General features: G+C 29.5%; 1 protein-coding gene and 1 long non-coding RNA gene across 2 annotated transcripts; one reads left to right on the top strand and one right to left on the bottom strand.

Moving 5' to 3' along the window:
* Positions 1 to 786: 786 nt before the first annotated feature.
* On the top strand, positions 787 to 9,809 carry LOC124536975. Its single transcript, XM_047113665.1, has 3 exons — positions 787 to 888; positions 4,705 to 4,918; positions 6,200 to 9,809. The coding sequence occupies exons 1-3, from the start codon at positions 886 to 888 to the stop codon at positions 6,421 to 6,423; spliced, it is 441 nt and encodes a 146-aa protein (XP_046969621.1). The 5' UTR covers positions 787 to 885; the 3' UTR covers positions 6,424 to 9,809.
* On the bottom strand, positions 2,076 to 3,592 carry LOC124536976. Its single transcript, XR_006966910.1, has 3 exons — positions 3,485 to 3,592; positions 2,845 to 2,976; positions 2,076 to 2,327 (listed from the first exon to the last, which is right to left on the bottom strand). It is a non-coding gene; the product is annotated as an uncharacterized LOC124536976 (long non-coding RNA).
* Positions 9,810 to 14,726: the final 4,917 nt, after the last annotated feature.

Here is a 14,726-nt window from a genome sequence, read left to right as displayed (position 1 = left end):
TGGCTCAAATTATGTATTTAGATAAGGTTCTCCTTTTTCAATATATCTCCAGAATAAATATATCATACATACATTACATATAAGTAATTCTACATTATATATAAGTAATTCTATTCGCGCTGAGCGAAGCTTAACTGTTCAGGTAATTTATTATTAAACGTAGTAAAGACTTAATTTAAAGACAATAATTATCTTTACTTATTCCTTATACTTGATAAAAGTCTTAACAACTACACACAGACGTATAATTATATTGTATATTAGTTTCGTTATTCTTAACTTGTAAAGGGGAATTTTCACAGTAGTTTAAAGAGAAAGGAGGCGTACAAAAGCTGATGTTCCTTCGACTTGCACACAAAGCGCTTAGTATCACTTTATTACATTTATTTGAATTTGTTAACAATTTAAAATATAAAAATAATTCAATTGTATGTGTAAGACCGTTGCATATTAAGAATCTTTATTTGAAATTATTGACTCCTAGTGTTTTAATGCTTATTTTAAAAGTATTGACAATCTATGCATTATTTCAGTGAACTTTTTTTATGAAAAAAAAAAATCATTGGAAACACGTGTAATTATATCTGGAATGTTCGTAATATAAATCTCCGTAGCCGAAAACAGACTTAAAGTTACCTCAGCAACAGCTTCACCAAATAGTATTTAATCGATTGTGCTTTAGATTACCTTTGACCCCTCTATAGCCAGGTATTTGCCTGGGGGTTGCCTTTGTACCTTTAAAGGCATAAAAAAGTGGATCACGTTTGACTGGGCCGAGTAGAAAGTGAAACTTTGAAAGGTTGGTATAAAAATTGTTGCAGCGGCAACGTCGAGTTCAGTTGTGGCAAGCGCGCCCTGCGGTAGTGAAGTGGTACACCGGAGAGCATGGTCAGTTTCATTTGTGTTACATTTTATAATACGGATCGTATAAATTTAACGTGACGAAATTTTGCAAGTGTCTTGTTAACAATACATTCCTAATTCAAATTTATTATAATTGTTTATTTTTTTATTTTAGTATATTCGATTTCCTTTTTCGTCATTAGACTTTTAATATATAATTAAAAACAATAATTATTTAACTCTAATTTGTATAATATTGATAAAGAATTAATCTGATATTTTAATTAATATTTATCGCATATTTATGTAACTGTATAATTTTAACGCGTTAATTTTTTTATTACAGATTCATTCTTTGTCAATTCTTAGGATTTTAATTGTAATAATTGCAAATGAATAATTTCACGGCCCACAGACAATTGTCTAATAATTGTTTTTATTTTTTAAATTAACCAATCAACACGGAATCAGAGCGTTAACATATTAAGTTAACAAGGCCAGTGCAGTTAATCTTTCATAATTTTATTTAACGATGCATTTTTTTCTCTTCACAAAACATCCGTTGTTATAACTAACTTTTACTGAAATCACACATTATTTCAGTAAATGTTTTACATTTTAATTTTATGATCACATATTTTATATTTAGATTTAGAATATTTGAAATTAATTATTTACAAAGGTGTTACCAGTAAGAATAATATTAGACGAATTTGGTACGGGTGGAGAAATAATTAAGATATAAATTAGTAGTTTTTGGTATCCCTAGATAATTTTTTTTAAATGTGGAACACGTGCACTCAAATTGTCACCATCGTCTTTTATCATTAACAGTACCTATAAGAAATCTGCCAGCAACTAAGGAAAATAGATGTTATATTCCTTATCCCGGAACACTAGTTCAAGTCTTGAGATACAATTTGGTGGTAGAATAATTGTTGAGTGGTATTCTCAGGCTAGTTGACACAACGTCCAAGTAAAATTGTAACAGCGTAGCTAGATTAAAAATGAAAATAAAACAACGATTTTTAGTAAAACGTAAGTTCGATTCTCAATTTAAATTTATATCTAATCCACAACTTATTATTAATATTTTTGATTGTTTATAAGCTCGATTGAATTATTTTTTTGTTCCCTTTGGTTAGACAAATAAAAAAGTATTTAAAATTCTCAATCAACTTATTTAATGATCAAAATGTCAAAATTACTGTAACAAATAATATCTATGCGTCTTTAATCTAGCATAAAGGCTTTATTTGAGTTAAAAGCAAAGGTAGAGTTTTAAAAATCCTTAACGTTTAACAGCATTTTTTTTTAAACTGAATTATAATTTCTAAGACAAACAAGTTTAAGGGTTATATTATCATTTTTAAACATAAATATGGAGAATTATGATTTGCAACATAATTTGCATTTTTTACTAATAAAAACTGTAAAAATGAATTCGTTCAATGTTGATCACCTTGGTCCGGTTAATGGCAACCCTGTAAACGTGAAATTCGGTTATTCAAAATAAATTACTGCTATTTACTTTATTCACGGCGGTTACTTTAAATCATATTTCGTCGATTCAGGTCAACTGAAATACTTTATTAAAGTGGTTTTGAATTAAAATGAGGCTAAGCTATAACAATTTTAACGACATTATGAGATCTGCACGAATTTACTACAATTCTCAACATATAATAATGATTATTTTAAAATGTACATTTGATGTGTGAATTTCTAAACTACACATGTCAAATTTGACAGGACTTCTAGCTATCCTCTTTATGCCCACACTAAGGAAAGAGATAGTGAATTACCGTTAGAGATTGTGTGCTATAAAATCCTTATTATATTGCATTTCATACTGTAAATATTTTATTACGGTTAATATGCACGTGATTAAAATTCTTTTAAGATTTAATAACCTTATGATACACGTTATCATATTCCGTACTCTATTAAACCGGAAAAGTAAAAGTGCTTTAGCAACTAGACCTTGATTTTGTTACTTACAGATATTCTTTGTAGTTTTACCCACAATGGTCACCGCGACTGGCATTGAAGCCTTTCACTGATACGGAACCTATCGAAGGTTGACAGGAGTGGGCGACCCAGTCTTAAATTATTATAAATGTCGTTAATTATCTGTATGACAAATGGTACAAAGATTAAATTATTTAATATTGGGATACAAAAACATGATTAATTACTTCGTATCTGCATTGTATAATATTCTAATTGTATCGTGACTTAGGCATACGAAATATAGAGACTGCAATTCATTGTTACTGAAATAAGTAACTTCTGAATAAAGTAGCTTTCTAATCGTGAAAGAATAATAAAAATTGTTAAATCGGTCTAGTGGTTTCATAGTTTATCGATTGCAAAGAAAACGATATTTCCTCTTTAAAATAGAGAAACTTTTTTAATTTTTAAAGCAATGTCAACACAATGAATTATAAAATATCGATTTTATTCCAAATTTAATGTTTAAATTCCGTTTGAACTGTATCACGTTGTATTAGCAGAACTTTTTACTTTCTAAAATAATGAGTGCATGTATCGCAATCTCCGATTTTCTGAACTACGCTGACAGCGCCGAACGTTCGTGGGACAGATGTTACGTAAAAACAATTTCGCTTTTCGATATTACCTGATAATTCGGAAGTAGTTATAACATAAACACGATTTTATAGCGTAAATATACTTTCTGTTATGTTCGTATAATATTTATTTAATATATGAACTGCGATATATCCACATTACACTTACAAGATACTAATGTTGCCAGTATGGTACATTAACAATCAAAATATACAGATAATTGTTTTTTAGGTAAATAATATATTATTAATGAAATACTTTTATTCGTTATGTTTTGTATAGTGTAGGTTTTATTTATGGTAGGATTATGCAATAGACTTATATTCATATTAGAAGGGCCGTGTGGGATGGGGACCTATACAACCTTCTTGTTTATAGGTGTGTCGGAAACGCTACCCACATGAAATGATAGACGATGTCTACACATATAATTCATTTAAACGACGACAGTTAACTACTGTGTACGATTTTTTATTTTATTTTACTTATCGTCTTTATCTAATAAAGAATATTTAAAATGTTAAAGATTTTGAAAATAGAAATAACGATGGATAACCACACTCTTCGAGTAATTAAAATATCTATTATGTATTCATTTAACGTAAGCGGAAAGTGAAAACACCTCGTACGTCCGTGAGCGATAATACTTGTTGTTATTGCAATCGCTTGCTATTTTTATTATCACACTTTCAAATCGCTTGAACTCTTACGAAATTATATACCTTGAAATTAAAATTATCATTTATCTAGAAGAAAAATATATGAAGAACAATAAACAACAATAGTGTTTGATAGTAACCGTGCGAGCGTAAGCTCCAATTACGTAGGTTGCGCAAGCGCATCGGTCCGTGACCAGCCTTACCACATCTCGTTATTGCTCTGACATACTTCAATTACTCTCCGTGCTTTCTGTATGCGTAACATGCCACAGCTTAACGGATCATAAGATATATGTCACTCTATCATATTGGAGTTTTCATCATTAATCATCTAAGAACAACCTCAACCTCCTTTTGAATTATGTTGGAACTTTTTTATAAGTATACATCACATACATACTACAAGACTGCAATACGCTGTTATCTTATATCACTAAAATATATTTTTTAAATAATGTTGCATATTAACTACGCTTTCGATTTTCTAACGGTATTTAAATTTAAAACGTTAAAATCTGAAAATGTTATATAAACGGCTATTTCCTTCCATAGATTTAGATCTAAGCAGTTTATGCGAACTATTATGCTAAATTATATATTATTTTTGCAGCTTTCTCTCATTTTCGCGGCTTGTATAGCCGTAGCATGCGCCCTGCCTTCGTACATAGCGGTGCCCGCGGACCAGATAGCCTTCGTGGACCTGACAGCTTTGAGAGCTCGACGGGTCCCGAGGCAAACCCTGGCTCCGCCACCACCGCAATTACCAGAAGCTCTGTATGAAGACAATTATCAACCGATACCACTACAGAACTACCAGCAAGGAAGTGAGTCAAATTCATTGTCTTATAACTTGAATAGTTTATTCAAAAAGAAAACCTATCTGACTTGATTAATGTGAATGGATTTATCGATAAGTCTTATCGATAACAACTCTACGGATAAATCATTGTATTGACAGTGTTAAACTCAATTGCTGAGTCACGACTTCAACGCAGCTTTCAAATGATTTATATACAAAAAAAAAACTGTAATACAGTTTTTTTCCGTTGAAATAAGAGCAAATATATTTTCATATAAAGTGAAGTTCGTTACATAATGTTACTGAATGACAATAGAACTGGATAGGTCAGAGGCGCAGACCGTGACTTCCTAAGTACAAAGATCAGTTTAGTAAATGTCAAAGAAAGCGCAATAAGCGAGTCATACGGTTATCAATCATCGTCACTTTCACCGTCACAAAGGATTACCGACTTTCTAGTACACGGAGCAAACTCGTTTTACATTTGGTACACTATTTGTAAATAACACGTTCTCTAAAATTTTTATTCCATTATTTTGTGATTTATTCATCTGTATTTGTTACCGTTTGCACTTTTAATATGTAAATGGTACTTTATGGTATTTGGTTACTGTAGCAATAAATATATCCGAAAAATACCTAATCGCGTAAAACACAAATATAATTTTCGAACACACGCAAATATAAAAAACGAATCGATATACCTTTGGAATACGATTTTATTTATAGTATGACACAACTTAGATGTAGCATCGGCAAAATTCGTAAAACCGATCACATCTGAACTGAGTACGCTAGTCCAAACTATCAATATTTATTTTATACTTAGTTTCAATTTAATAAGCAACAGATTATACAACTTGGACGCAACTAGGAGTTCCCCCCTAGAATTTTAAGTGGGGTTATGCAAACCGAGCCTTGTTGCAATGTGACTATAGCAAGCCACTTTCGATTCATAGTCGTCGTAATTACAGTGGTAGATTGCCTTCCGCTAGTAAATTAAAGCCTGAATGAAATTACTTGCTTCATACTAGATAATAATCAGAATTAATTTAGACAAACTTATATATTATAAATGACGTTCGTACAATATGATGTAAGCTTATTTATCTTGTTACAAATAAAACAATATATAGAAATGGAAGAATGTGTTATAGACAGAAATATGTAAGGCAAAGTAAATATTGCATTATTACCAAATTGATTACCGCTAACATTCCTTCCATTTAATAGTTTCTATATTCCACTTTTTTTTTTAAAATAGAGAGTATAACCACCGGTAAGTAAGATATGTGATTATTTCCAGCTGTAGCGCTTGCCCCTCCTCCTGCGCCAGAAGTCCCAAGACCACAAGCACAAGATGGGGCTCCTAGTGAAACCAACTTAGGCGCAGTCTCCCAATACGCCGAAAGACCACCAGACTTCGGGGAATACGTTGACTTCGGTGCGCACACCGGGGACAACGGTGCTTTCGGCTGGTATGCCGATTATCCCGTTAATAACCAGGATTCATCGGGATATAGGAAGTAGGATTTAAAATGATAGTAAATCGAATGCACCCATCGCGATATCTGTTGAGCGAATTGGGTACAAAACATCAGTATTTCATAGAATATCTTTTTTAAAATCTATTAAGACTTAGAAAAGTAGATGAGAAAAATTCTTGCCAATTTTTGGATATGGCATCAAAACTCGAATTACCAAAGACAGTATTCTCAAGTGATATAATTATTTTAATTGTAAGCCGGATTACCGCACATTTGTTTAAAACGGTGAATTCCGCTAAGCACTTTTTAAATAATGTTCCTCTACATTAGATTTAGGTTGACAAAGTACACTGTGATATGCCACCAGGGTAGTTCAAATTTATATAACACCTTTTTTTAAATCTTTTCAATATCTTTTCTACTGCTTGCTTTTTCTTTTTCTTTTTCTTTTGCGTTTACTTCTTATTTCACTCTATTAACTCTATCTTTTTTTCTTTATCTATTATCTCTTGTATCTAAATGCTCTAATTCTTATCTATCAATGTCTTTTCTTCTTTCTTCTGTACTATTTCTGCTTCTTCACGCCTCACTTCACGCTCTATACTATGCTTTCAGCTTTTAAATTCTTTCTTACTTTTATCTATTTTTTTATCTTATATAATAAAGAACAACGTATGTATTGAATAGTTGCTACTATATATTTCAACTTTGATACTAATAAAAGTACGCTACTTGTTATTTATTAAACTATTAAACGCTGCCAATTCTTCTTTATATATTTTTAATTTAGTTTTCTCTTCTTAATCTGTCTTTCGTGTATACTTATATATATTCTAAAATTACTTTAAATATCTTTTAAATATATGTTTTATTTTCATTTCATTCTCTTTATCTATTTTACTTCACTTGAACCAACTACTTATCTTTTCATTGTTCTTATTCTATTATTTACTTCAAAATCTTTTATTTTGTTCTGTACACTGGACTTCATTCAATTCATATTTAACGTTGTCATTATAACATCGGCTTGATAATATTCATCATCCGATTTCTGTCTACATTCATTTTTTCATAACATATTATATTTGTACTTCTTTAATTTCTTTTTGTATCTTAACACGTTTTTCATCTTGAACTTAATTCTTTTACTTTTATCTTTGTTATTTATAACATCTTTACACTTCACTTCACTTTCATTTAAAACTTTATCAAATATTCATATTCCTTCATTCTACGCTTACTTACTTTTTTATCTTCTTTTTTTGTTCTAACTCATTTTCATATAATTAAGTCACAGAACATTTCCTTACTTTTACTTGCTTTATCATCATTTCTTTTATATTTCGCTGAAAAAGATAATTTGTTTTTTACTGTTTACTTCGTACTGTTTTCTTTAAAAAAATATTTTTATTGTTCATCTACTGATTTTCTATTTCTACTTTACAATTTTATTATTTTAATTACTATTCTGCCTATACTTTCACTTTACTTGTTTCTTAAAATCTCATACTTTTGATCTTTACACAACCTCTTCCTAATTTCATTCTTTTATTTCTACTACATTTCATCATTCTATTTGTTCAATTACAATATTTTCATACTCATTTTCTCTATATCTTGTACTTTCTCTATATCTAATTACTTTTACCTTGATCTTTCTTTAAGTCATTCTTTCTCCGTTTATATACTTTTCTTAATCTTCATACATTTTCTTATAATTTCTTCTCACTATCACTCAATCATTTGACATTATGCTAATTTCTTAAAATACAAAGCTACTTCAACATTTTCTCATAACATTCTTACAAAGAAACATCATATCGCATCTATCTTCTTTTTCATTCTTTTCCTTATGTCACAAGTTACAACTTCTTGAAGAAAATAATCATTTTCACAATTTCTTTTTCAACTAAATATATATCCTATTCATATTACATAGATATCATTTTATGCCATGTCATCACTTCCTTGATGTTATCATATTAATACCAATTATATACATATAATATCAAAACTTTTCACTCATATATTCCTCATAATTTCATATTAATAAAAATCATTTTTATGAAATCATTCTATCGACACTTTCTTTCTTCTATTTTCTTATCTCTATTAATGTCTCAAACTTGCTTTGTTTACTCTATCTGTTTTATTTCTTTCCCCTCAAATATCTATCTTTAGGCTTCTTTTCACTTTCTTGAATAGTTTTTACTCTCGAACATCTACAATATTTTACACTTTTATATCTATAGAAAAATATTTGCTGTCTTGTTGATGACTTCTTTCTATACTATGTCTTGTTTGAATATTTATCTGACTGTTTTCTTCTTCTTTTTTACTCTAATTTCACTTGTTATTTCAATTTTCATATTCATCTTGATTCTTGATTCTTAAATTGACTCTATATACTTGATATATATACTTAACTCTTCACTTGACTCTATATACTTAATACTTGTTTTACTATCCTTTACTTTCGATAAAGTACCAATTATTATATTCTTGTTATTCACATATTTTTTCTAAGCTATCAAAATACTTGAGCTACTTTATATATTTTTTTCTTTAACATCTGTATTATCAATTATTTTTGCGAAATATCTCAGGGGAATAATAATATGTTTTCTGCTACCAAAAAACATGCTATAATAAAATAGCTACGTTGATATTTTTAGATTTAAAGCAGCAACAATAAAATAACAACAAATGATGCTGTTTCCATTACATACTGACTTGTATTCTTATTTATTCTTTTCTATACATACATATCTATTCTATATTTTCTTTATTTTTTAATTTATAATTCAATCTTTTTATATATGTACTTATATTCTATTCTATTCTTTCCTGTAACTTTCTTTCTTCTCTTCTCTTCTCTATTTTTCCATGTCATATTTATCAGTAAGTTTAAATTATGCAAAATACTGATATATATTCTGTAATATACTATAACTTTTGATTTTGTATTCCGTTTCTTCTTTCATTCTCTTGTTTTTGTACTGTTTTACTTTTTTACAATTCTTTATTTCTACTTCATACTATCTCTATGCTTTTCCTTATATATAATAAGTATTCCTTCTTTATTTACTTCGCTTTTTTTATATATATTTTATATTTAGTAGAACTATTCTGTGACAAGAAACTCGAAACTCACGTCATACATCTATCTATCCATAATAATTATTAAATTATTGAATTTATAAGATACACGTACTGTACGTCGTTTGTCAACATTTCACGAGTGAGATACGAAATTAATTCTTACAGAATCGCACTGCTGACCTTTTTTCTCACTACATCTGTTTTATATGTATTGTTTCTTAACACGAACTACCTGGTGATTTATAACAAATTAGAATAACGCACAAAATGTTGTTACATGTTATTGTTATTAAATTAATGTTGTTCTCAGGAATAACAGTAATACAACCACTGTAATTTTATTACACAAACCATTTCCCAATTTCCCATTTATTTATATAACTTAAAAATAAAGTACACTGAGAAGATTCCTTTACCGATCCAACTGGCACTAACAATAAAAAAAACAAAAGAACTGTTGAAATTTGAATTACAACGCTATTAATTTTTCGTTTTGCCGTGTACCGTCAAAAGTTGATATTAGCGTGACTCGTATTTTTGGTTCGGTGTTTTATTTGGATTTGTTTGGTTAACTTATTCTACCGCCAAATAACAGTACTCAGTATTGTTGTGTTCCGGTCTGAAGGGTGAGTGAGCCAGTGTAACTACAGGCACAAGGGACATAACATCTTAGTTCCCAAGATTGACGATGTAAGGCATAGTTAATATTTCTTACAGCGTCATTGTCTATGGGTGATGGTGACCACATGCCATCAGGTGGCCCATATGATCATCCGTCAACCTATACCATAAAAAAAATTAAAAAAAACTGAGTAAGTAGTTTACTCAATAAATCAGATATTAGTAGTTTATTTATGTTAAGATAAATTCGAAGTTAGAGCAATTATTTTAATCATATTTTTTAAGTAATGTAAATTATTATTTTTTTTTGTTTAAATCTATTTCACTACTGGTTACTTATTCTATATTTATTAACGCGAAGGTTATGAAAAGCCATTGATATAAATTTTACATTTTATTATCATACATTTAACATATATTCTTATACAGTAATATTTAAAATATATTTCTTTATATTGATAACAGAGTTGATGAATATGCAAGATTATGAACCTATGTATTACGCTAATGATTTAAAGAGTCAGGCTGATAAGCTATTGAGATGATAACTAGTCATTTTAAATTTAATAATGATATTTAAACATTTGGCAGAAAATAAATTAAACACACTTGACGTGCTGCAAATTATTGCCTGGTGCTAAATAGGTCACATTATATTTGTTACTAGCCCTTAATTCAGGCATAGGGAGCTATTTTCCCACTCTTCCAATTTAACTAATTTCCCCAATATTTTATAAATGCCTACATTGAGGTTGCATTATTTACAAAAAATAATCCTGGATAAATACAGAATTATTTTACTGGTGTATATCTTTCAAATGTCAACGTCAGAATCATGGCCCAAGAACATATATTTAAGCCATGAAAGACAGATTTTTTGTTTCTGCCCTCTAATCGTATACCTACAAAATAATAGGTTTCTATTTTAATAACGGCATTTTTGACGACAGCTTATACGTTATTAACACCAACTGAGGGCCAATTTTACGAACTTGCAGCGGTAAGGATATTTTCCCAATCAACTCCGATCCAAATTCGACTAATCTGAACAAATATTACATCCTCATCTTAATCGTAACTGATGATCAATATCAAATCTTTCTTTTGGTTACAATACGATTCCAATTATATTCCGACACAACTCAGATTCTGTTCTGATTACCAAAATAAAGGGTTACAGAATTTGACCTCATTAGCACCAGGCCACAGAAATGTCTTCTGATCAAAGAACATGACGTCAAAATTATACACGAGCTTCACACAGAAATAGTCATGGTGAAAATGATGCACACGTACACATACGATAGACAGAGTCGGGGCGTTAGGCAGTTACATAATTCCACTTAATAATTTCTTCAACTTTTTAAAGCACATGAAATTTTAAAGACATAGTAGCACATATAACACACAATAACATTTAGCCAATTGTTTTGGCACCTGTTCTGAACACGGTTTCTGATAAACAGCAATTATTATATGGGATCGAACACGTACACGACCAAATAGGCAAAGCGAAAAAGTCCACTACGAAAATCGAAATGTATATGTGTCGACTACAAAATATGGTAGATATTATTATTAGAGATTATATGTGTCTCATTTACCCAGCGATGGTCGTATGGCAAAGAAAACTGAAGAATTCTACCAAATTAGTTCTAACTTTACGCCGAAGTTAATCATACGCTTCCACAAGACCGAATTAATATGTGGAAATTTTGTCGTTATTAAATGTGATCGCTTACGTTTGGTCGTGTAGTGTTTTCGATCTTTATTTCTATCAACACCTATCATTAGTGATTTACATTCTTTATTTTAAATATCGAAGACAAAATTTGTTTTTTTGTTTATTTTGTACTACACACAAAGTCTACGCACACAATTTGGTTCTATCGATTAAAATGAATATTGCACTGAACAAGAAAGAGTTTGACATAACGTGGCTAATAACTCAAAAAGCGGTCTACTAACAAATCTAATACATTTTATAGATTCCCCATATCTAAAGTTTAAACAACAAAACTTTTGCGAAAAATTAAAACTTGATATCCATATTTTATTCCAAATATTTCAATGACAAGATGGAAGATTATTTAAATGATTATTAAATAAGGTTTCATTTTAAAACATCTGTTCTTTTTTTTTAAATCGAGATCAATACAATTCACAACCAATTAAACCTCTAGACTTTCATTAATCTCGAATTTCATGTACAGCGCTCAATATACTTTATTTGTATAAAATTACAAATAAACCCATAGAAACAAAAAAACGTTCGATAATACAGAATTGTAAAAAAAATATTTACTTGATAATTGTTGTAAATATTTAAAAAAATATAATGCCAACGATTATTCGGTTATTAAGAAAAATCACAAGTACAAAGTAAAAAGCTTCCAAAAATAATAACGGAAAAACCTTTCAACCCTTAATCTTCTCTTAACTACTCTATGCCTTACCGATACCTACCTAATTAGATGCAAGTACCGCTGAAATTTTAAGCACTTTTTATGCTAGACCAAAATTTCCTATTTTTAGAATCAGTGACTAAATTCTAACCAGTATATAGATTGAAAGATTTTGAATTTTAAATTGATAGTTATAAATTCGGTAGATACTTGCATTCAACTATCCATTTCGTATGAAAGCCAAGAATATACTAATAAGACACTTTCGATTCATTCAATTCCCAAGCTACATCTATGAAAAATAAAAGAATTCTACATATTCTCCTCTAATTGATTTAATTATATATATAGGCTATAGACATATTAAAAAAAGAGTACGGTATACACTATATTTCAAAAGTTACCGTAAACGTCAAAAATGACGTTTGTAAAGCGCCATCTATTAAGAATTACAGAAAAAAGTTTATAATACTTGACAATTTCGTCAGTATAATTAGGACTGTTATAAATAATCCTTCATTTGAGTTTTTAATCTTGTCAAGAGTCGACAGATTCGAAATTTTTGAATTTCGAATTTTAATTTATGAATTATGATATATAAGGGGACAGCCCTTGTCCAACAGTCAATGATAAGTTTAAGAGTAGCCTAGCCAGCTAGTAAGTAAAGCAATTACATTATAATTATAATACACTTTACATCAAAAATACTACACATATTAATACAATAATATTTATATTAGAAGATTACAAACAACAATTTGAATTCGATTAAAATTTATCAACCGCGATATTCGTCTGTCGGCCAATCGAAGCACGTTTGTAACGAATCATTTAAATTGCCGACCAATCAGAATGAGCTATTCAAGGTCATATGATCAAGATTTATAACATTAAACATTTACTAAAGCTATAAAATACGTCGACATACAAATAGTTGCAGTTACTTCTTTTGCCATTATCTTCTTAAAGCAAAGAATTGTTTACTATTGTGTTCGTAGTGCCGATTTCAATCGATTCCAGAGTATTAACGTGTTCTTAATTGTAATAGAAATACAGTCATGGTGGAGAAATAAAATTCCTACTATTAGTATTTTCACACTTATGAACAAAAGTATTAAGTTTTTACTAACAATTATATATTTATTTTTGAAGGGAAACTTCATTGTGCGCAATATGATAAGCTTAATGTAAATCTGAGTGCATCATAACTATATTTAACGTTTCAGACGCTAAAATGTCTATCTTTCTATAACTGACACATTAAAAACCATAGATATGAGATACAATGTCAAACAATCTTGATATTTAACTTCGGGAGTATTGTCTAACATCAATATTCTTATTAATTTATAATACAATATCTGAAAATACATTTGTCTACACACAGATATTAAAGTATGATAATAATATACCACTGAAAAACGAATAAAAATGTCCATATCAAACATTTTTTTCTTGACAACAAGATAACTATAACAAAAACAGCGAAAGATATAAAAAAAATAACCTCCAAAACAAGAAAGAGACAGAGCACCATAATTTAGAAAAGTGAGCAGGAATTTAAAAAAATACTTACGCACTATCAATGATGTTGTAGTAAGCAGATATGTTGTTAACGCGCAAAAAGTGAAGACTAGAAAACGACCTAATTGGGACGTTTGCCTTTTGTCGTTTGACGTAGTAATACGTTATAATACACAATAATTACGTAGAAATACGTTTTGCGTAATTAAAACATCTAGTTATCCCTTTTACTTATTGTATTTATCAAGCTATCCTCTTTACTTTTAACGAAATGCAAAAATAAACAAAAATAAACGGTCCTCGGCACGGCACTCTTTTTTCTGTTGTTTAGTATGGATATAACATATCTGTTTATTAGAATATCATTGCGCACTATACATTAGTGACGATTGACATAAAATACATCTCTTTTATACTCTTAAAACCTTTATATTTTATAATATGAAGGTAAGAAAAAGAAGATTATGAGGTAGATTTGCTGGGTACCGATTCTGACACTTTTCCCGCAAGTGTGCCATGATAGAATTATGTTGGAGATTTTTTCGTGTACCATCAGTAATCACTATCATCACTTGTTGTATTATGAAGGCAATAACTGTTCACATACGTTTGCCCACAAGGATAATCACAAGACAAATCTACCCCCATTTCTATATTTCCCTTAGGCTAACATTACACACATACCATGCATATA

The sequence above is a fragment of the Vanessa cardui genome, chromosome 17 (assembly GCF_905220365.1).
Source record: "Vanessa cardui chromosome 17, ilVanCard2.1, whole genome shotgun sequence".
NCBI lineage: Eukaryota > Metazoa > Arthropoda > Insecta > Lepidoptera > Nymphalidae > Vanessa > Vanessa cardui.
Note: the sequence above shows the minus strand (reverse complement) of the source record. Positions and strands in the feature narration are given on the sequence as shown.